The sequence below is a fragment of the Homarus americanus genome, unplaced genomic scaffold (assembly GCF_018991925.1).
Source record: "Homarus americanus isolate GMGI-L3 unplaced genomic scaffold, GMGI_Hamer_2.0 scaffold48354, whole genome shotgun sequence".
NCBI lineage: Eukaryota > Metazoa > Arthropoda > Malacostraca > Decapoda > Nephropidae > Homarus > Homarus americanus.
The window spans coordinates 1623785-1648649 of NW_024723833.1; the positions used below are offsets into that span (position 1 = coordinate 1623785).

The 24865-nt window shown below is 37.5% G+C and overlaps 1 protein-coding gene across 2 annotated transcripts in view; it reads right to left on the reverse strand.

The window, feature by feature from the left end:
• Window positions 1–8966: 8966 nt before the first annotated feature.
• Window positions 8967–24865, reverse strand: part of LOC121863720 (RNA transcription, translation and transport factor protein-like) — a 40120-nt gene continuing 24221 nt past the window's right edge. For both annotated transcript variants that reach the window (XM_042362465.1, XM_042362464.1), the window contains exons 2-5: window positions 18082–18306; window positions 16325–16441; window positions 15578–15717; window positions 8967–9920 (exon numbers count right to left, since the gene is read on the reverse strand). In XM_042362465.1, the coding sequence (XP_042218399.1) occupies window positions 9717–9920; window positions 15578–15717; window positions 16325–16441; window positions 18082–18306 (686 nt within the window). In that variant the 3' untranslated portion in view covers window positions 8967–9716. The remainder of the gene's footprint in view (window positions 9921–15577; window positions 15718–16324; window positions 16442–18081; window positions 18307–24865) is intronic.

The window sequence follows — 24865 nt, forward strand, 5'->3', positions numbered from 1 at the left end:
GAAAACATGTTGAGGCCGGTTCGTAAGAAATTTGTTAACCGAATTGAAGATCCTTATGGAAGGCAATTTTGTTAACCGAAATTTTGTTAACCGAGGCGTTCGTTAAACGAGGGGTCACTGTAGCTACAAAAATGTAATGGTATATATATATATATATATATATAAACACTAAAAACCATTTTAACTTATGTGAGTTTACGGGCCAAGTTCGGCGCGGTCTGTTTGATGGATTAGCTGTTATGTGGCAGTGGGTCACTTGGAAATTAACTAATATTGGGTAAGTCCAAGTGGGGTCACAGGTGGTGATCACACGGGTCAAAGGTCAAATGTCTCTCTCCGTAATGTCTTAAAAGTCATGAGGTGAACTTTATTCTAGCTTTAATTGGAAGCCAATGTACTAATTCGATCAAGAATGGGCTAGTGGGAGTCCTCGGTGGGAGAGAAAAAGTAATCCTGGCAATACTGTTTGAACTTTCTTCAGCAGATAATTGCATAGGCAGACCCATAAAGAGTTACAATAGTCAACCCAAAATAAAATAAGTGAATGTAATAGTATCAGAACACAATGTCTATCCCCCAAAAAAAAATTAATTCTTAACTACCGAATTTATATGCTTTTTAAAATTTAGTTTAGAGTCAAAGTACACTCCAAAATCACGAACAGAATTGACAGGACTGAATTGTATTTCCCCAAAGTTAAAGGAGCCAAAATCATATGCTGTCTCCCTTGCTACAGTCGTATCCCCGTTAGTCGGAACAATTGGTGCAGAGCACTTATAGGAATGAGAGATTTCCGGGTAACGAGACGACTCTCTCAAAGGCGGAAAAGAATCCCTCATCCCCAGAATTTTACGGGGAACGGATAAATATTCCCCATCCCCGGAATTTTCTGGCTACTGGAAAATTGTTCTCGTTATGTACAGAAAATTTGCCTGATTTTCATCTCCCAAACCCGGAAAAAACTCCCCCCATCCTTGGAATTTTTTGGGTATTGGGAAAATTTTCCCCAGAACTATACCCCTCGGAGAATTCCGGCTATCTCAGAGTTTCGGGTTCGAGGGATTCCAGCTCACTGATATACCCTGTATTACTGTACGTTTTCTTTAAATGATGATAAACTCGGTTTTGACGTCACTCCGCTTAAGTTTTGCCCTAGCCATTCAAATCTTAGTATCGGACATCATGGATTTCATTATCTCAAGATTTATTATTTTCACATCAAGCTGTGTATCATCAGCATAGAAATGGTAGGCAACACCATGAGCATCCAACAGATGCAAGACTACTGGTATTGACTGTAAACAGAAGTGGTCACAAAACTGATCCTTGTGGGACTCCATGCTGCTAATGGGACCATGTCTGAAATTATTCCACCAACCATCACTTTGACAAATAAAACTCAAACAGTGAGCGTGCATTCTCACAGACACCAAACCCTGAAAGAATCTTGAGTAAGTATTTATTACCTAATTGTTGTGGATTTTACATAAAGCATTTTCAGTTGACTGATGCTTTGTATAGGTTGACTGGACCAGAGGGATCACTCCATTTATTTCTTAACAGAGGAAGTAAGTGATCCAGCATATCACGCTCTGTTACCTTTGATAAGAATGAGAAATTGGAGACCAGACGATAATTTGACCTAAGGCATTTTTTGTAGATGCACGGAAGTAGCTAACACGTTAGCTTTTCCGGACTGTCATTAAAAAATACGACATTGTACCGCATCTTGGGAATAACTGTTGTACAACAGTCTTCAGAAAACATTAAAATTATGAGAACTGTTATTTGGACACAATACAGAAAGAAATAGTGAAGAAAATATATAGAAAATTATGGAAAGACAAAAAAAGGTAAATCAGTCAACAATAAATAAGAAAAAAAAAAATCCGGCCTTTTGTAAAGGAAATTTCTCCCGGACTCTGAAACCACACTGCTCTCACCGCTTGGTGTTCGCATATTTATACACGAAATACAACCAATTTCAGGTTCATTAGGTCTTAATTTTTGCACTTACAGAACTGTAATGAACTTGTTCACCCTTATTTAAATTATCTTATGAGTGATGATATTAAGGTTTCAATCATACTTGAGTAATTATCAATATTGTTACGCCATAGTCACCAACGGTTGATGAAATCGGAGGGCACCCACTTAAAAACGGGCGGAGCCAAAACATGTTTCAAATAGGTGCAATTCTTTCATGCCGTACACTTTGTTTTAGGTCCTATCCAATATACAGTAGAACCTCGATAAATCGGACTAATTGGGGCAGACCCCCAGTCCAAAAAATGCGAAAGTCCGAGAAAAGCGAATACTGTACTGTATATGGGGCGGCGGATTGAATATAACATTGCTTATCTGAACTGTTTAAAGAAAATCAGTTGTTGTTATGTTATTACTGCACTTCAATAATTAAGGTCTTTAAGTGTATAACAAGGTTATTAAAAGAATATTACAAAGAAAAAAAATATGAAACAGAACTCTCTGGGTTGAAAATCAGATAAGTCTGGTTGTCAACAACTGTTGTCACCGAGATGATTGTTATTTACTGTAGTGTTATGTAAGTAACCACAGAATTTGTCTTATGAATAAAGAGAAAACTATATACTGTACAGTACTATAAAGATAAAAGTAAGAACAAATAAGTGTAGGAGTATATTGTTTGTGGAAGAAAAATGTTTATCTGGGAGCAACTGGCAGGGTTACTCCCTCCCCCAAGATTCCATTAAAACTTTTATGCAATTCCACCAAAATTTTCAGGTAATTTAGGATCATCTGGTGCCAGGTTGATAAAATATTATCCTAAAAGAATCAACTTTCCTGAAAAAAGAAAACCTCACTGAACATGAGTTATTTCATACTCATTTGTTTACAAAGAGCAAACAGGTGATCGGCTTACCACAATGTGTCTCCAACACTTTGTAAATTAGTACAGTACAGTCCAGTCGTGCATTTATCATCACTTAATAGGTAATATTGTAGTGTACTTCTGCATATACCCTGGTTTATTCATTAATCATTTGTCTAAGTGTACAAGTAGCCAAACTGAGTCACCATATAACACTCAAAGGTAGTAAATAACGTTTTTAAGAAGGTATCTTCACATCAAATACTATACAGTGTGTTATAGTGACCCCTGTTGTAAGCTGGTCGACTGAAAGCTTTCACACGAATGCATCTTGAGTAAACAACCTTCTGATACAGCTTATCCTTTTATTTTCAAGTCATATTACAAATCACGTACAGTATTGTATTTTTTCTCTATGACTGAAGATGTTATATTAATCTTGATGAACAATAAACCATAAGAGGCCAATCAAATGAGAATATAATACTGAGTCAATAAATAAATAAACCTGATGAATGTGTCAACACCTGATCAGCCCCAGTCTGCTTACATACTCAAGTGTCTTAGTTCTCAGTAGGCCTATAGCAAATCTGTTTTGACCACTACAGTGTTCAGTAGGTGTGGTTAATTTCATCAGTTTTTCTATTTAATCTTCATTTTTATTTATTTATTTTTTTTAGGTATTTCTGATGACCAGAGCATCTCAAGAGTCCGAAAAAAGCGAATTCCAATATATTGAAGTCCGATTTATTGAGGTTTTACTGTACTACCGTATATAGAATTACAGTGACCCCTCCGTTAACGAACTCAATCCCTTCCAGAAGGTCGTTCGTTAACCGAAAAGTTCGTTAACCGAAACCATTGTTTCAATGGGTTTTTGGCAGTGGCGTAGCTAGAGTGTGTGCCGCCCAGGGCGGCCCTTGAGTTTGCCGCCGCCGTCGGGGGGGCTTTTGTCTGTACCCCAGTGAGGATAGTGTCTTAGTATAAAATCGCAATGCTGTGAAACAAAAATCTTAATATTTAATCTCAGTACCGCAGCAAAAGTCACATCAATATTTTTTAACCAATACTTTAATATTTCTTACCTTATAGTATTATGTCTTCCAACGAAGTAAATAACTGGATCGAAAACACAAGAGAACATAAAAGTCGTCTAGCCTCCCCTCGTCTTGTCACGATGGAGACTTGTGCAGAACTGAAGTGAATTGCTTGTAACTGGTGGATTGGTCGGCTGTACATGAACTGATATGATCCGACTCTATTCAGAGATAGTGAAGAAAACAAATTAAGTGAGATAGTAGTGACTAGTAACGATGTTAGTAAGCAAATAGACAAACTAAAGCCTAATAAGTCACCTGGTCCCGATGAGATATTTGCCAGAGTATTAAAGGAATGTAAGGAAGAGCTTAGTATGCCCTTAGCAAAGTTGTTTAACATGTCATTAAAAACCGGTGTAGTACCAGAATCCTGGAGGATAGCGAATGTAATACCGATTTTCAAGAAGGGGGATAGATCACTATCCTCTAACTACCGCCCAATCAGTCTAACATCAATAGTAGGCAAATTACTGGAAGCAATCATTTCAAACTCTATTCGAAATCACCTGGAGAAGCACCGATTGATCAATGATTCCCAGCATGGCTTCACAAGCGGACGTTCTTGCCTAACTAATCTATTAACATTCTTTTCATCAGTTTTCGAATCGGTGGACGAGGGGCACAATTATGATGTGGTATATCTCGACTTTAGCAAAGCCTTCGACAGAGTCCCCCACGAAAGACTAATTAGAAAGGTAGAAGCACATGGCATCAAAGGTGACATCCTTAAATGGATTAGGGCGTGGTTACAGGACAGGAAACAGCGAGTGAGCATTAATGGCACTAAGTCCCATTGGAGCAACGCCACAAGTGGAGTCTCTCAAGGCCCAGTACTTGGACCATTATTATTTATTATATACATAAACCTACATAGATATCGGCATTGACAGCAAGCAACATAAGTAAATTTGCTGATGACACTAAAATAGGACGGTTATCAAATCTGACGCAGGACCTCGCAAAAACTACAGGAAGATCTAAAACAAATGCCGAATGGTCTGAAAAATGGCAGATGAAATCTCAACGACAAATGTAAAGTACCCATATAGGAGAGATGCAAACAGGATACCACAGATGAACAACGATGCCATAGAGAAATCCGACCAAGTAGAGAGATTTAGGGAGTGTAATGATAAGTAGGAACCTTAAGCCAAGTAAACAATGTGCCTTTTGCTCGCAACAAGGCTAATAAAGTACTTGGGTTCATACAAAGGAGTGTTAGTTACAAGACTAGCTAGGTCATCCTAAAACTGTATCTTGCTCTTGTGAGACCACACCTGGATTACGCAGTTCAGTTCTGGTCACCTTATTACAGAATGGATATAGAATCCTTGGAAAGAATTCAGAGGAGAATGACAAGACTAATCCCGGGCATTAGGAACCTTGAGTATAGAGACAGGTTAAAGTATCTTAATTTGCACTCCCTTGAGAGACGTGAGAGTGGTGTGTGGGCGACCTGATAGAGGTGTATAAGTGGAAGGCAGGCTAAACAAAGGATATTACAAAGGTACTCAAACTATCCAACCAGGAGCGAACTCGTAACAATGGTTTTAAATTGGACAAATTTAGATTTAGGCGCGAAATAGGTAAACAATGGGTTGGAAATATAGTGGACGAGTGGAACAAGTTAGCAAACATCATCGTTAACTTTACGCTGGGTAGCTTCAAACATAGGTTGGATTGCTATATTCGCTATAGGGTTGGGTGTAAATGGGATTGCCCAGTATGGGCCAATAGGCCCGCTGCAGTTTCCATTTTATGTTGGACCTCGAGATCAGAGTGAGTTTAGGTTAGTTGGAGATTTAATCTCCTTTGAGACAGCGTGTTATTCTTTCACAAGCCTGACCTAACACCTGACCCACACCACATGAGCTCACTGGCGTACTTGTTTGAAGTTGTTTCCTTAATCCTCAACAGGTTACAGGTTGTGTGTGTGTGGCGGGGGGGGGGCGCATAGCAAGGGTGTATCTCATGACGTGGCCGTGATGATGTGGGTCAGGTGTTAGGTCAGACACGACAAGGATTAACTTGCCACCGATACAAAGGGGTGGATTAACGTCTCCAGTAGCTGCAGATATGGGTGATGAGCAGACCCAAAAGTGCCGCCCGGGGCGGACCGCCCCCCCCTAGCTACGCTAGTGGTTTTTGGGTAATTGGTTCCAGCTCACCGAAAATTTCCTAAATTCAACAAAAATGGTAGAAAAGTTCACTTACTTTGAGGTGTGTATGTAGAAGACTCCTGGATGATGATGATGATGATGGAATTTAGAATGGGGGTGGAGGAGAAGGGAGAAGAGAAGGCATTGGGGTGGAAGAGAAGTCACCCCATGGTGCCATTTCACCCATAAAATTTAGCTCTTGGTGTAATTCAAGATTATTTTCTTTAAATCAACACTGCACTGCATTATATATTGTCAATATGTAAAATAATTTCAAAATGACCAATAATTTGCTTGGAAACAGAAAAAAAGCATTTAGTTGAAGAGAGTCTCAAGCAAGATGTTACCTCCAGTGAAAACAGAGAGAGACTACCTCCTGTTTGCTGTGTTAAGAGGCTGGATGCCGCGCATTAAACTAGTCACTTTACCTTCAATTATGTTCAATAATTGTTAAAATGACTTAAGAAATTGAATATTAAACTTTTAAAATTATTGAATAGTATAAACTTATTGATATTTACTAAAATAGTAAGGAATTTAAGCCCTAGAACCGATTAATGTATTGGCGGACTGATACTAAAGCTGGTTGCCTGGTCAGTGCAAGCGAAAACATGTTGAGTTCGGTTCGTAAGAACTTCGTTAACCGAATTGAAGATCCTTATGGAAGGCAGTTCGTTAATCGAAATTACGTTAACCGAGGTGTTCGTTAAACGAGGGGTCACTGTACTTTTATTATTATATCACAGTTTTTATGCCTTACATGCCCCCAACTCTTCAATATTAATCGAAATATTCTCCATAAGTGGCCATGATCTGCGTATTTACCCACTGTTTTAGTGGGAGAAACTCGCTGATTGGTTGTTAACTATTCAGGCGTGGCACACGCTAATTGCTGATCAAGGTGTTGCTTTTCCCTCTCGAGGTGCCATGTGCAGATCTCAGCAGAAGCATCTGTGCAGACAGAATAGCGGACGAGTTAGCTATTCCTTCATCTAAAACGCCTTTCAATAAACGCCTATATTTTCAGTATCTAGATCAGCTTTCTTAAAAAGTGGATGCAATAAAGCCTGTTTCTCAGATTGCACAAAATTGTCCTCTGCAAAACATATACTTAGGATTCTACAAATGAAGTCTGCAGCATGTTCATAAGTGAGTGGTACCTTAGATACATTTACAGGATGAAGACAACAAAAGTCTTCTTCTAGTCCTTGGTATAGCTGAGAAATGTTGTTCACCCCTACAGGACAAAATGATGAACGAGTTAGGTTTATGGTGTAACTTGGTTGAAATTCAACTAAAAATTCCTCAATTAAAGAAACACCATCAAGGTCATTTCTTACATGCGATATCTTTGTTATAAAAAAAACAAGGAAAAATCTGAGGCAAGCAGAGCATCTGAAGTGGAAGAAGGTACTACTGTATAGTAGTTCCAGACCTCTGGCCCAACAGCCCATCCATAACTGCATACAATTTTTCTGATCCCCTGCCACAAGAGGCTACTTGACTTCTGTATTCAACTAAGCGTTCCCTCACTGAACAAACAGCAGTCCTACACGCAGTCATATGTACTCTGATCTAGTATGGTCTGTTCGCCACCTACACCACTCTCATTCAGCACTTGTATGATCCCTATGAAGAGAACTTATAGATGAGTCATACCCTGGAGTGTCATCCCATACTGTAATTCTCTCTGTGACCTCTGGACAATAATGGTCTGAAATGGACTGGAAGACTTCATTATGTAATTTAACCATTTCAGCTGAGGACAAAACAGAATGATCAGCTTCCTGATTAATCATGGTCTGGTCAATGTTTCTATAGTTTGTGAAAGTAATTGTTTTACTGTAAAACCATTAAAACCAAGTGACCAAATCTTGGTCAGAGATTTCTGGATCAACCAGGACAACTGCAACATCTAACACACAGTCACAAGAAAACAAAACTAGATCTAGAGTGCATCCAGAAGGATATGTTGGACAGGACACATAATTGACAAAATTGTTTAGATCGAGACTTCCCAAGAACTTAGAGGAAAAAAAATGTTTAAGTGATGGGTATGTCAAGAAATGAGAATTAGTGCAGTACTGTACATCGGTCTACGCTCCCATATACCCCTCCATAATTAGTGAAAATTTGAATGTTCCACAATGTAGATGCCTTAGGCATCCAGAAGCAGCAAAAATTTGCAATCATCATCCATAGCTCATTACCATTAAACGCTGTCAGTGTTCTAGGTCACTTGTTGGCTCACACACTTTGGAGGTTGCACATGATTACTGTACTGTGATTTGAGTGATGAACTATAAAAAATAAAGAGTGCTTATTTTGTAACATGAATTGCTCTTCAACCCATTATAATTTCCTCCACCTAGACAAAGTTCTGAATGTGATATTGAAGCTTAGGGGACTAGCATTTTAACTACCTCACATTTTACAAGTGCTTAGTATCAAACACCATGAGCAATAAAAGTATTTTTAATTGGCATTCCTCCACACTTGGCATGTGTACAATCACCTTAAAAAATGTCTTTCCATGCTTTATGGCATGTAAGTGACAGCATCATCTCTGCTACAATTTACATTTGTATCTTTGGAATATTCGGTAATTGTTCAAAATATTGTCAGTGTTTTTTTAAGTTAATGTATATCTCTTTATATATTTCAGCTCTTGCAGGAGTTGGTATTACAAGATTGCTGAGATTACCACCATTTGATAAGAGCAAGCATGAGAATACCTTAACATCATGACAACGCTGGGAGATGTAAACACCTTAGTATGTAACTAAGAGGAACCACTGTACAGAACATATGTAAACCTGCAAGCATTACTAATAAAATTAATGTTTAAATAAAACAATATTTTATAGTAGTTATATTTTTCAATTCCTTATTTCTTACTGCATAAACAATCAGGCAGGCACAGACATCTTGCTCTCAATAACACTGGCTATATATGAGATATACTCCACTGAACAAATCACTGTTAAGCAAGACTTAATATAGTCTCAAGGTTTTGTCATATATCACAGAAATACTGGATACTAAATATGAGTAAGAATGAAAGAGGTCCAAGCTTGGCTATATTGTTCAAAACAGAAGTGTGAGTACAAATTCCAAATATTTTGTATGCTTCAATACAAAATTTGAGCATTAATAATGTTCAATGTACACCCATTCAAATGTTGGATGAGTTGTCTTGTCACACCCTAAGTTTAATAGCAGTGTGTTTATTAGTGTTTATTTGGCATAACAAGTTTACCACTGGCTTTGTGTCAACTGGGAAAATAAATTAGACATAGCAACATATTTGTATATGTAACGACTAGGGAATGCCATCATGCACATCATGCCAAAAGGTAGTTTTTGCCATCAAGATAAGTCATATATGTCTTGGACTTGGTTCAGAGTAGTATAGGGTTACACTCGTCAAACTTTACCGCATGGGAGTCAGTAACCTTCTACCTCCACACACTTAATAGCTATGTATATATCTCTTTAGTAAAAACTCTCCTCTGACATGACTAGTAAATACCAATACAGTATGTGTCAGATCATTCAGTTTGTCATAGTCTGGCCAAATTCTTAGAGGATATGTAAAGTTATCTGCCATTAACGTCCCACTTTTCCCAGCTTGGTGTCAGTCTTGGGATCTGCAGTTATGTTCTGAACTGATACTATGCACTCGTTTATTTTTGTCTGAAGTTCTCTCAGGTCATGAATATACATTAGCCTCAGTGCCTTTCCTGCACTGTTGAGGACATAGTCTCCAGTCTCAAAGCCCAAGTCAGCTTCAAAGATCGGGTAAGCTTTGCCCTGCGAATAGAAAAAGACATATTACATATACAAAAGTGACACTGGATTGGGTTTTATATTATTTTTTGTTGATATAACATGCCCATAAATTTAATATCATGTTTTAATCATGATAATCATTAACACCTCAAGAGCAACAAATTACATTTCGGTGTAATAATATCAAAGCAAATAATAATAATAAAAAAGTTTCTTAACAAACCAAAGTTCACTGATAAAAGACATCTGTGAGAATTAGTATTTTGGTGAAACTGAAAGTAACAAGGATATCTAAGCACCTCTTGTGCAGTGAGCTCAGGATTTTGCATTTAGGGGAGCAACTGGTAGACTTAACATGGTATGGGCATTTGTGTGTAGAATATACTTCATGCTGGGGATTATCTGTACTGTACTGGTAACTTGAAGTACTTCAACATTTATAGAAGAGCAAAAATATTTTCCCACAGTTTTTTCTAACATGGCTCATCACTTACATGATTACTGCACAGTACTACTACAAAATCAGATCCCTATAATTCTCAGGCTATACACCTGGCATGGAAGCAGACAAACGTGGAGTAAAGAATTAAAATGTATTTATGAGATATTGCTGAATAACCATAAAAAGTCACAAATTTTCTTAGATTGATTCAACAGTGATGTCTAAAAGCAGTTCATTTTACCAATTACTTGCACAGTATATCTCTACAATGCAAACCTTTCTCACACAACCATTATTTCCTCTTCAACCTTGGCTATGTATGGGTTAATACATTATGTCTGCCATTTCATTATTATTCATTAATTTCTGAGACATTCTTTCTTTGACTCTAAAATCATCCAACTCAGCTGTTTCCTATTCACAGTCATTACTTTCTCAGTTCAAGCTAACTATATTCTGATAGCCATGCGAAATCACAGAATACCACACAATTCTAGAGACAAGCTATGAGGAATTAAAAAATAAATAGAAATACAGTGATCCCTCGGTTAACGAGCGCCTCGGTTAACGAATTACCTTCCATAAGATTTTTCACTTCGGTTAACGAGCAAGCCCTCGGTTAACGAATTCCTTACGAATTTTTCCCAACATGTTTTCGCCTGCATTTGGCTGCCCACCAGCTGTAGTATTAGTCCGCCAATACAGTAATCGGTTTTAGGGCTTAAATTCCTTACCATTTTAGTAAATATCAAGAAGGTTGTACTATTCAATAATTTTAAAAGTTTTACATTAAATTTTTTAGTCATTTTAATAATTATTGAACATACAGTAGTACCCCGATTTACGCGGTCCATTGAACCCACAGGGTACCGCGGAAAGTGAAAACCGCGTAAAGTGAACAACAGAACATATGGGATTAATTCCAATAGAGACTGGCCCGACCCCCAAACTCCACTTTTTCCGACACAATACCTATGTTGCAGTAAAAATAACATCTAAATTTTATGATGGTATGCTCACACAATTAATATTTAAGAGAAATACAGTCTCCAGGTTAATGTCCATTCAAATAATGGACTCAAATCCCACCCCCCCCCCTCTTCCCAGCTCACTAGCTCCTACCTCTCTGATTAATGTTTGGGTGAAAACTCTAGATTTTAACGTTTAGTAATAAATAATACCTCAGACTAAAGTTAGGATAATATAATTGACATTTCTGGATTCCTTGCAGGTCAGGGAATATTTTGAATGTAAACTTCATATATTTTGGACAAAAGATAAATATTTGCTTTGAGTAAACCAAAAATTAAGACTTAGATCTAAAATTTGTATGTCTAATGCAAAATCCATGATGTTTATATTCAAAATGATCATCATATTGTAAGAATTCCAGCAATGTAAATTATATTATCTAATTTAGTCTGAGGTATTTTTATGAGCTAAAACATGTAAATACAGTCAACCCTCACTTTACGCGGTCCCACATTCCGCGTTTCTACGTTTACGCGGTGCCCTGCCAGAACCCAGGATGCTCACATTCCGCGGTGGGTGTACCCCTTTACACGGGTGAAGTATAATTTTTTTATTTAGCTCATAAAATTCATACAAATTATCCGGCCAGAATATAATTTACATTGCTGGAATTCTTACAATTTGATGATCATTTTGAATATAAACATCATAGATTTTGCATTAGACATACAAATTTTAGATATAATGTTTACTCTTGAGTAAATATGTTATCTTTTGTGCAAAATATATGATATTTATATTCAAAATATTCCTGGTCTTACAAGGAATCCAGCAATGTCAATTATATTATCCTAACTTTAGTCTGATTTATTATTTATTACTAAAAAGGTAAACAGTCTGGTATTCCCACACATTTATGTAGTAGGGACGGTTGGTGGGGGGTGGGGGGGAGGGAGGGACCGGCGACCGACCATCTGTTACCGTGTGAAGAATATTTTTTTTTTATTAACTGAAGATTTTTATTTTAGCTCATAAAATTCATACAAATTACCCGGCCAGAATATAATTTACATTGCTGGAATTCTTACAATTTGATGATCATTTTGACTATAAACATCATATATTTTGCATTAGACATAAAATTTTTAGATATAATGTTCATTCTGAGTAAATATGTTATCTTTTGTGCAAAATATATGACATTTATATTCAAAATATTCCTGGTCTTACAAGGAATCCAGCAATGTCAATTATATTATCCTAACTTTAATCTGAGGTATTATTTAATACTAAATGTTAAAATCTAGTTTTTTCACCCACTCTTTCTCTTGAAGGGAGGGTTGGTGGGAGGTGGGGGGGAGGGTTGGGACGGACTGACCATCTGGCTGGTTGGAAGAGGGGGGGAGGCAAGGTGGGGTACTTTGATTGACAGATAGTGTCGTGAAGAATATTTTTTTTTTTATTAACTGAAGATATTTGTTTTAGCTCATAAAATTCATACAAATTACCCGGCCAGAATATAATTTACATTGCTGGAATTCTTACAATTTGATGATCATTTTGAATATAAACATCATAGATTTTGCATTAGACATACAAATTTTAGATGTAATGATTGCTCTGAGTAAATATGTTATCTTTTGTGAAAAATATATGACATTTATATTCAAAATATTCCTGGTCTTACAAGGAATCCAGCAATGTCAATTATATTATCCTAACTTTAGTTTGAGGTATTATTTATTACTATACCTGGTTTTCCCCCAAAAATTTCTCAGAGGGAAGAGCCAGCAGTGTAGTGTGAGAAGAGGGGGAGGGAGTCGTGTCCATTATTTGAATGGACATTAACTTGGCGACTGTATTTCTCTATTTCTCTTAAGTATTAATTGTGTGCATGTACCATCATAAAATTAAGATGTTATTTTTACTAGAACATAGGTATTGTGTTGGAAAAAGTGGAGTTTTGGGGTCAGCTGGTCTCTATTTCATTTAATCCCATATGTTATGTTATTCACTTTACGCGTTTCTCACTTTCCGCGGTACCCTGTGGGTTACATTAACCACGTAAAGTGAGGGTTGTATCTTCAGTTAATAAAAAAAAAAATATTCTTCACGACACTATCTGTCAATCAAAGTACCCCACCTTGCCTCCCCCCTCCTCACACTCACGCCAGCTGGGCGGTCGGTCCCAACCCTCCCCCCCACCTTCCCTCCCTACCAGATAAATGTGTGGGTGAAAACTCTAGATTTTAACGTTTAGTAATAAATAATACCTCAGACTAAAGTTAGGATAATATAATTGACATTTCTGGATTCCTTGCAGGTCAGGGAATATTTTGAATGTAAACTTCATATATTCTGCACAAAGGATAAAATATTTGCTTTGTGTAAACCAAATTATTACATTAGATCTAAAATTTGTATGTCTAATGCAATATCCATGATGTTTATATTCAAAATGATCATCATATTGTAAGAATTCCAGCAATGTAAATTATATTCTGGCCGGGTAATTTGTATGAATTTTATGAGCTAAATAAAAAAAAATAAAAAAATTATACTTCACCGCGTATATGAGTAGATGCACTGCGGAAAGTGAAAGTCTGGTTCTGGCAAGGTACCGCGTAAATGAGAAATCGCGGAAAGTGAAAACGTGTAAAGCGGGGTAATACTGTAATTGAAGTACAGGAAACTAGTTTTTTGCGCGCCAAACAGCCACTCAACACACCAAGCTTGGCGTCAGTTTGTTTACCAGTTCAGAGGAAGGAACATCCTTGACCACCGAAGGGTCAAGACGTACCTGGCGCTCCTCTCAGAGCAGCCAGGTCAACTGTTGAGTTGGCCCATACCAACCCTCCTCCCCACCGGAATATCAACAAGTTCTCGCCGGAAGTTGCAATTTCATTTGGGAGGGGAACGGAACCAGTGTTAAACAGAGGTGAACAGTGGTGAACAGTGCTTAAGTCAGTGAGAGCAACTCAACAGTAACAGTCATACCCAAGTTAGCCTTCACACAGTGAGGTCCTAGGTACCCAGTGATAACGGCCCCCACGAGACCCAACAACAACCACCGATGTGTTAATCCGTCTACGATAGGAAGGCCTGGGACCAAACCTCACTCATATAACACCATCAGTGAGGGAATTACTACACCACATGTCCCTCATAACACCATATGTGAGGGAATTACTACACCACGTCAAGTCCCTCATCACACCATCTGTGAGGGAATTACTACACCACGTGATGCCCCTCATAACACCATCTGTGAGGGAATTACTACAACACGTGATGCCCCTCATAGTTACTACACCACGTGAGGCCTCATAACACCATCTGTGAGGTACTACACCACGTGAGGTCCCTCATAACACCATCTGTGAGGTAATTACTACACCACGTGAGGTCCCTCATAACACCATCTGTGAGGTAATTACTACCATCCCTCATAACACCATCTGCGAGGGAATTACTACACCACGCCAGGTCCCTCATAACAACATCTGAGGGAACTACTACACCACGTGAGTTCCTCCTAACACCATCTGGGAGGGAGTTACTACACTACGAGTTTGCTGTTCAATACCTACATTAATCTGTATGTTCACTGCATGTTCCTTTACCTTTCTCTAATGAAGGCTTTTGTTAAACCACCAATGTATGTAATAAGTCATTTATGTCCAATGTATATTTTCAGCCTTCGGGCTGCAGAATTTTTTCAATAAACCGTTAATTATTATTATTATTATTATTATTATTATTATTATTATTATTATTATTATTATTATTAACATCTTGTTTGAGACTCTTCAACATAAATGCTTTTTTCTGTTTTTCCAGTCAAATTATTGGTCATTTTGAAATATATTTTACATATTGATAATATATAGCGCAGTGCAGTGTTGATTTAAAGAAAATATCTTGAATTACACCAAGTGAACTAAAATTTTATGGGTGAAATGGCAGCATGGGGTGACTTCTCTTCCACCCCAATGCCCTTCTTCTCCCTTCTCCTCCACACCCATTCTAATTCCCATCATCATCAACCAGGAGCCTTCTACATGCACACCTCAAAGTAAGTGTACTTTACTGCATTTATTTTTTTGTTTGTATGTAATTTTCCGGTGAGCTGGAACCAATTATCCAAAAACCCATTGAAACAATGGTTTCGGTTAACGAATTTTTCAGTTAACGAGCAACCTTCTGGAACGAATTGTGCTCGTTAACCAAGGGACCACTGTACGCTAATCACTGTACAACATACTTGATGAACAACTTCTCCAGGGTTCTGTATAGCTTCTGTTGACAGTCTGGTACTGATGAGTTTACTAATTGCCTTGAGTGTTATAAGGTGGTCGGGATGTGGGGTTATATTTAGCTGCTGTGTCAGCCGGATTATTCCATCTGAAAAAGTATCAAATGTATCATAACTGATTATATAGTATATAGTGCATGCGATACAAATGTGAGTAAAATCTACACAAGACACTTTTTAACATATAAAAACACAAACACAGAAGTACAGTATTCAATATGTACTTGTGTCTTAAGCTCTATTCAATCAACCAGAGTACCCTCCTCATATCTGAAGGGTGGCAACCACAGTCCTCCACTCTAAACATTCTCGGGCTGTTTTTACCAATCCTCTTAAGGTTTTAGATCTCTCTGGAAACCCAGTTTTTAATTTCATTCATCCATCCCAGTCTCTGCCTTCCCCTGGCCCTTCTACCCTCAACTGTGACCATAAATATTTGTTATTATTCCCTTCCCTCATCCCCTATTATATGACCCAAGTATCTCATTTTTCTTTTTCTGTACATTTCAAGTATTTTTCTTGAAGATTTTGCTAATCTTAGTACTTCTTCATTTGTTTTTCTGTCAGTGTAGCTTATCCTTAGCATTAAAGTCCTGTAATTTTAAAGGGTACTGGCAATTGTTACATATGACAAGAAACTGTAAGCTCATTCCAGTTCCTATTTGCAGACTATTAACTTTTTTTAACATTACTCACCTCTAAATTCTGGGCTTTGGAAGTCTAGTGCATCAAGAGGGTTAGTGTTGACAACTTTAGGAGCACTCTGTTGTCTGTTACGCACATTCTCAGCAGTCTCTGTTTTATATTTATCCACTGTAAGGAGCAAAAGTCATAAATTAATAAATATACACTCATTTCCTATTATAATCTGAAAGCAAAACCATTATCATATACAGTTCTCCTCTTGCCATGCTGTATCACTCCCTTAAAGGCAGTGCCACACTGGGCACTTTCCTCCAAACATGTTGCCAGTTTTGTTGGCCGCTGGCCTGACAGCCCAGCAAGCAGCAAGATTTCGGCTGTTGTCTCCCAACAAGCAGCAGGATTTTGGCAGTTGCCTTAAGGCACTCACTTTGGTGGTGTAACAATGATGGAGAAGCCTCCAGGCCATCCTATCAGTTTGTATTTTCTTTTTCCTCTATTCCCTTCCTTAAAATACTGTACCCTGTACTGTAGTATTCATCCTTGCCCTCCCAAAATGCCAACAGGTTTCCTCTATCCCAAGCATCTGCTACTTAGTCTCTATAATATTTATCATCCTATCCTCTGGCATTTATTCCTATACGTCCACGCAGCACAAAATGTTCTCGAACAGCAGGGTACGACAATTTCAGAATGAGCACTATGGCTTGTGTCATCTCAGAATGGTTGGTATGCCTGGTTGCAAAGTGACTCAGTATTTCGTAATAATTATATGTTGTTCATCTTAATTGTATTCACATGTGAAAAGAAGTAATTTAATTTCCAATAAAACTTCCTCAAAGAGCAATGTTCAGATTTCTTGTTCGTTTTGTAATATTTTATGACCATTAGAGCATTCGAGAGCTTTTTGTGGCGAGTGTACATACCACAGAATGTCTCCCCACACCTGTTCCACCACCGGTCCTCTTAGCCAATCCAAACATCCCATACTCTTCAGTATTTTTTAACCCCATCCATTCTGTCAATCCTAGATGTAACTCTCAGGTAATTATTTCCTGCAGCTTGATCTTTAGCCCATTCAGCTTCATTCAAGTCCCTGTTTCACTGTCAAAGGTCTAAGCTGGAAATATTATAATATTACAGTAATAAATCAGTTTTCCAGAATTGGACAACCTTAGATCCTAGATTACTGAATAAGTGTAAAATAATTAAATAAACAAGAGAAAAAATATTGTAACACTAAATCAAAGTAAAAAAACTGACAAGAAGATTTAAAATTAAGAACAGTCCAAGCGATGGTAGTTGTTTCAGAGAAAAAAAAATCATTAAGTTCACAATGTGCAAAATGCTGTCAAACTGACAGTGAACAAAACCAAATCATCAGACTGCCAGGTTTTTTAGGTGCAGTCTGTAAATAGACATAAAATAATACTGTATAATAATTAGGGGATTGTAAATGGCAAATTTCTTCCAGCACATGATCATTTGTAACAAAGTAACTGCTATAATCATTGGGTAACTTTAAGAGGCACACTCCTGAATATGAGAAATCTATACAGTACTGTACTGTAATAACTATATTATCACATAAGAGACTATTTCTTTAGTTTTATTAGAAAACTTCTTACAGTAAAACCTTCATATAACAGACTTATATCTCTATATAATCCATTAGATGGGGGTTTCACATCTAAGGAACCATTGATATAATGGACTTTCTCATCTATGTAGTTTGTTAAATGGAGGTTTCATATATGATAGACCCTCAATATAACAGATTTTCTTCTCCAGTGTAATTAAAGGTCTCATACCATTGTCCCCATACTCAAACCGCACAGCAAGCCCCAATAACCAATCCACTACAGCTGGACGGTCATTAGGGTTGGTTGGACAGTTGAGTCCACCAAGGTAACGCTTGTATGCTGTGGGCCAGTCATTGGAATCAATGGCCTTCAAGTCCCCTCGGTCCTCAATCTTGTAATGCCGGATTTTCTGATCTTCAAGCCAGACTAAGAGTTCTCGGAAACTCTTCTCATCTGTAAGTAAGTAACAATCTTCAATTACTTCATTGAGAAAATCTTATTTATTTAATTATTACAGTAACAGAAATAGAAAATAACTTTTACCAACCTATTAGCCCATTTAGTACAGCACCTTCATAATAAGAATACAGCCATAAGGATGTAATTTTGATTTTCCTTCACACTGTATAGTTAAGAATAACCTTGATAATGTTTTGTTGTGCTGTTCATGTAATCTATAACATAATTATACATAAAATATATCCCTTTTAATGCATGGGGTTAGGTTTAACCCTCAACAGGAGGCTAAGGATTCCCTACACCCCTCCTACAGTGTATGTGTACACTTGCAGCACAAGGAGCATGAAACTTCCACTGGTGGCAAGTGCCATTTAAAAGTTAACTGACAGTGCAGGTTGCATATGGTATATCAATGGTGAACAAAGGAAATAAGGAGTTATGTACTGTACTGGGACCCAAATTTATACCCTAAAACTCACTAAATCCTCAAAGTAACTGTCTTATTAACTTGAAATGTTTAGTGCAGTAAACCTGAAAAATATTTTTCAGGAGAGAGAGAGAGAAAGAAATACAGTAGTCAAGTTCAGATAATTGAGAATTACTATATGATATGCCTGCCCCCACCACTGTGAGCCCTAGGAGGCACCAGCTAAACTGTCCTTCCCAAGGTGAATAAGCTGGGTTACCATTTTTACCTTTGTGTAATTTACAAGTTCTGCCACTACCACCTCATACCCATACAAAACGTAACTCCTATCACCTTCATTTGGAAGTGTAGCCTTTGGAAGCTCCACTTACTGTATATATGTATGATTAAAAAGAAGTTCCTCTTGAATAAACTGCCTTGTAACTAATATCATTAGATTATCCCTTCATCAAACTCAGAAATCAGTCTTTGATAAAAATCTAAGACTCAGTTGACTACCTTGCTGCCTTAAGAGTGGTTCTAGAGAACATAATACTGTATTATCCCTTTTCTATCTGATGCAAGGGCAGATAAGAAAAACTATTTTGATGAAAACCAATTAAAATTATCCGTTCATCAGATTCCCAACAAACTCCAGAAATCTAAGAACTGGTTCTCAGGACCAGGTGAATGTATCAATATCAAAAGTTGTTTCAAAGAGATAGATCTAAAGTCCTAAAATACTACTGTCTATGAGAAGAATCCATAAGGAGTACTGTCAAGAAGCTTGCAATATCAGTGTTAAGCTGAACTGCAGTGACAAGATTCAATAAGTCTAGCCCAGGCCTCCACAAACTGGTACCTGCAGAAAGTGACAGAAAACTATCACTCCCTTCTTTCTGACTCAAATCCTGAGAATGAGCAAAAACAACTACAGTACTGTATGTCACAATGAGGAGAGGAAATACCTATTCTTATCAACAACTGAAGCAATATTATTGGGCAATAATTCTTCCTAATTCCAACCTCCTCCCTAGATCAACTATCATTTGCAAAGAGTCCATACTCTCTATCCTAGACTTATTGAAGGTCAAAGCAAAAGATTTTCCATGGCAGAACAGTAAAGGACTAACTTCCACAGATATCTTCTTACAATAAAAATCTTAACTGAACCTAGATTCTGAAAGCCCTCCACAGCATAACTGCTCTTTAATCCCTTTACTATGAGGACGCCACTTTTAATATTTTATTTGGCTAACACCATATGATTTTATTAGATCAGAGGGAATCCGCATCCGCAAAGGGTTAGGGTACGAACACGAGTAGACCACGGCTTTCATATCCACAAAATTTTAAAAAAAATTCACTTCACAATATCTGATATTTAGCAGGAACAGACCAGCGAGTACAGGGGGCCCCCAAATTCGCTGAAGTTGGGTTCTCAAAATGGCCGCGAATCACCAAATCCGCGAATAACATTTGCGGACTGTCAAAATTTTTAATAAATTTGTTTCTGATTATTTGTGAGAGGATTTTCCAATTATTATTACAGTATTACCCCGCTTTACGCGGTTTCACTTTCCGCTATTTCTCATTTACGCGGTGCCCCGCCAGAACCGAACTTTCACTTTCCGCGGTGCATCTACTCATATACGCGGGAAGCGGCGTGGGCAGGATGCGCACAAGGTCGCCCAGTCATCAAAACATTACCGAGTTCTTCACCCGCCACCCACCACAGCCGGCCTAAGTCAGTGATAGTGAGGATATGGACTTATATGGACTTCGAGGGGTTTGACAAAGAGGGCCTGCAAGCCTATGTGGTGGATAGTGATACAATTGATATAAGTGATACAGGTGAGGGCCAATAATCTGCCCTCTGCCTTGGGACCAACCCCCCATCCCTGTGTGCCCAGCCATCTTTTCTACTAATGTAAGTGTTAAAAAAACTAATATTATTGATATTTCACTTAATTATTAATTATGTGTGCATACCATCATAAAGTTAAGATAATATTTTTACTACAACATAGTTGTGTGTCGTCAAAAAGTGGAGTTTGGGGGTCGGGCCAGTCTCTATTGGAATTAATCCCATATGTTCTGTCGTTCACTTTACGCGGTACCCTGTGGGTTCAATTGACCGCGTAAATCGGGGTACTACTGTATTTGTACGTGTTTTGCGCGCGTGCACGCACACACACACACATATATATTTACAATACAGGTAAAGGAAATTACAGTCTATAGAACGAATGGTTCCCTGTCCTAGCCGTGAAAATGCCAGCAACTTTAAAACTAACCACAGACATTCTTGGGTACATCCTGGGTGTCATCCCCGAACAACCGAGAACCGCGAAGTAAAAATCCACGAACTTGGAGGGCATACTGTACTATAAAATTAAGTCTGGTAATACTGAGAGGACCATTACTGCTAAAGTCAGGCACAGTTCTTTGTTTTGTTTGTTAACTACTGTAATTAAGTGCCAAAGGTAGGGATAATGGTTCTCTTGCCATTTCTTAAGTAAATTCACTATTTTTCCTTACTGCTCCACCAGGATTTAATATATTTTTAAATAATTTTCACCACTTTTAAGCTTACTAGCCCTTTGGGCAGTTGGTCTATCCAGTGTTAGTACAAGATGAAACCAGACTCCGGGAAACCTATGAAATTTGGTAGGGTCACACTGGGTAACACCCTTCTCACTTGTGTCTGGGCCAAGCAAGATTCAAATCCTTGACATATTGGTGAGAAAGAGAAATATAATTGTTACCGCTGCAGCACCAACACAATACAGTACTGTACGTATACAGTAGGGCAGGGGTGGCCAACCAGTCGATCACAAGCACTTCTCTAGTCAATCGCATGGCATAATTAGACTTAATGTATGGCAGCTTCATAAGCTGCCATACAAAAATCGTATTCAAATTTTACTCATAATCATTGGGATATTATTTTTGTTAAGATTTTCTTCTGGGAATAGATTATCATTATGGATACATCAGAAGGATACATACAAAAAAACTTTGACTGTGTCATGCTATATGTGGCAGAACCTGATAGGAAGTGTTCGCGTTCATACGGGCCAGTGATGGCTGGTTCATGGTGAGGAACTAAGCAAGTATTTGCTCTTATAAGTTTACAAATACTGCACACGTTAAACCTTGTATTAATGAATTTGGGAATAAAAAGTTGACTTAATATTGAGGAGTCTTGTCAAAAGTAAAGAGAGAGAAACATATTTGGCAACCCTGCCCCTACGAGCCTACACACGTGTCACCAACAATGCAGTGATTTTCAGTCATCTGCAATACTGTACATTACTTGAAAGTGTGAGGTGCTGTCTCTTGTTATGGAAAAGTCTTGGGTAATTACGAGAATTACTGGCTTTTTAGCTTAGCAACAGTTCTCGCCGCAACCCTAGAGTAGACAGTAGTGTCCACACTAGCCAGCGGCAATTGCTTATACAGTCGGCCCTTAACATACGCGGGTTTAGCATACACGGATTTGCAAATACGCGGATTGCCCCGCCGGAGGAATATTCTGTACATTGAAGTAATTGAAGTACAGTATTACCCCGCTTTACGCGGTTTCACTTAACGCGATTTCTCATATACGCAGTGCCTCGCCAGAACCGAACTTTCACTTAACGCGGTTCATCTACTCATATACACGGTGAAGTATAATATATTTTTTTTTTATTTAGCTCAGAAAATTCATACAAATTACCCGGCCAGAATATAATTTACATTGCTGGAATTCTTACAATTTGATGATCATTTTGAATATAAACATCATAGATTTTGCATTAGACATACAAATTTTAGATATACAGTAATGTTTACTCTGAGTAAATATGTTATCTTTTGTGCAAAATATATGACATTTATATTCAAAATATTACTGGTCTTACAAGGAATCCAGCAATGTCAATTATATTATCCTAACTTTAGTTTGAGGTATTATTTATTAAAATCTAGTGGTTTTCCCCCAAAAATTTCTCAGAGAGGGAAGAGCCAGCAGTGTAGTGTGAGAAGAGGGGGAGGGAGTTGAGTCCATTATTTGAATGGACATTAACTTGGCGACTGTATTTCTCTATTTCTCTTAAGTATTAATTGTGTGCATGTACCATCATAATATTTAGATGTTATTTTTACTAGAACATAGGTATTGTGTCGGAAAAAGTAGAGTTTGGGGGTCGGGCCAGTCTCTATTGGAATTAATCCCATGTGTTCTGTTGTTCACCTAACGCGGTTTTCACTTAACACGGTACCCTGTGGGTTCAATTGACCGCGTAAAGCGGGGTACTACTGTACATTCAAATCGTGCGCCATTCAACTCGCGCGTGGCACCGAACACGGGACACCGCCCGCTCCCGCAACCTCACACACACACGCACAGCTCTCCCTCACTCAGTCAGTCTCGCTGTAACCACGCTTGTGTTGACATCAGCATTGTAGTTGCAAAAATATTACATTTCCGTGAATGTATTATATCAAGCACAGTATGAATAGAATATCACTAATATAACAGTATTTTAACCGAAAACTATTACAAAAACGAGTAACATATCTTGAACATCGGAAGGTAAGGTAAAGTCTTTTGTTTTCATGTAGTTTATCCTAATTTACATTGAAATACATCACGTTTCAGCAAAACTACTATTTATTTCTGAGAATATGGAAATGTAATATTTTTGCTGAAATGACGTACGTATTACAGTGGAAAGTGACGAAAGCAATGACTTTCGCTTTCTTTCGTTCAAAAGATGTTACCGTAATCGCTTTTCGAATGGTTTTCAGTTAAAAAACTGTTGTATTACAATAATATTCTATCCTAATTCACTTGTGATGCAACAGTTTTTTTAACTGAAAACCATTCGAAAAGCGATTACGGTAACATCTTTTGAACGAAAGAAAGCGAAAGTCATTGTTTTCGTCACGATTTTATCCCACTTTCCACTGTAATACGTACGTCATTTCAGCAAAAATATTACATTTCCGTGAATGTAGTATATCAAGCACAGTATGAATAGAATATCATTGTAATATAACAGTATTTTAACCGAAAACTATTATAAAAACGATTAACATCTCTTAAACATCGGAAGGTTAGATGAAGTCTTTTGTTTTCGTCATGTATTTTATCCTATTTTACATTGAAATACATCACGTTTCAGCAAAACTACTATTTATTTCTGAGAATATATTCATTCAGGTGCAGTTTAGGTAAAATATACATGTGATGTAAATTTTTTTAACTGAAAATGATTCGAAAAACACGTACCCTCCAGCCCTGTTCAAGGAGAAGACTGGGAGGAGCTGTTTGGTGTTGAAGACGATGACAAGGAAAATGATTTTGATGGATTTTAATGAAAATATTCAGAAATATGGTATCGTAGTATTTATTCAAGTGAATTAGGATAGAATATTATTGTAATACAACAGTAGTGACGATGTGGAGGAGGCGGAGGGATAGAATGGGGAGGAGTGGTGACTGGCGGGAGCAGGCACGAGCGGAGATGCCAGCCAGTACATTACAGGTGTACAGTATTAATTGTTTTTATAGCTCTTTTTGCATTTTAATATTGAATACTGTACATTACATTTCAACAAAACTACTATTTATTTCTGAGAATATGGAAATGTAATATTTTTGCTGAAATGACGTACGTATTACAGTGGAAAGTGGGATAAAATTGTGATGGAAGCAATGACTTTCGCTTTCTTTCGCTCAAAAGATGTTACTGTAATCGCTTTTCGAATGGTTTTCAGTTGTGGGATTATGAGGCTAATGATAGGATATTATTGTAATACGGTAAAATCTTTTGAACAACGAAAGAAAGCGAAAGTCATTGTTTTCGTCACGATTTTATCCCACTTTCCACTGTAATATGTACGTCATTTCAGCCAAAATATTACATTTCCATATTTATTTCTGAGAATATATTCATTCTGTCACAGTTAAGGTAAAATATACTTGTGATGTAATATTTTAATGAAAATACGGTATCGTAGCTTTCTTTTGTTTCAAATTTAATTAACAAAGATTGATGTTTCAAATGTAATGAAAAAAAATTTATGTACAGTATCTATAAACAAACTTTAAAAAAATGAATACTTTGTTTTACATCGTCCTGTGCATACCATACC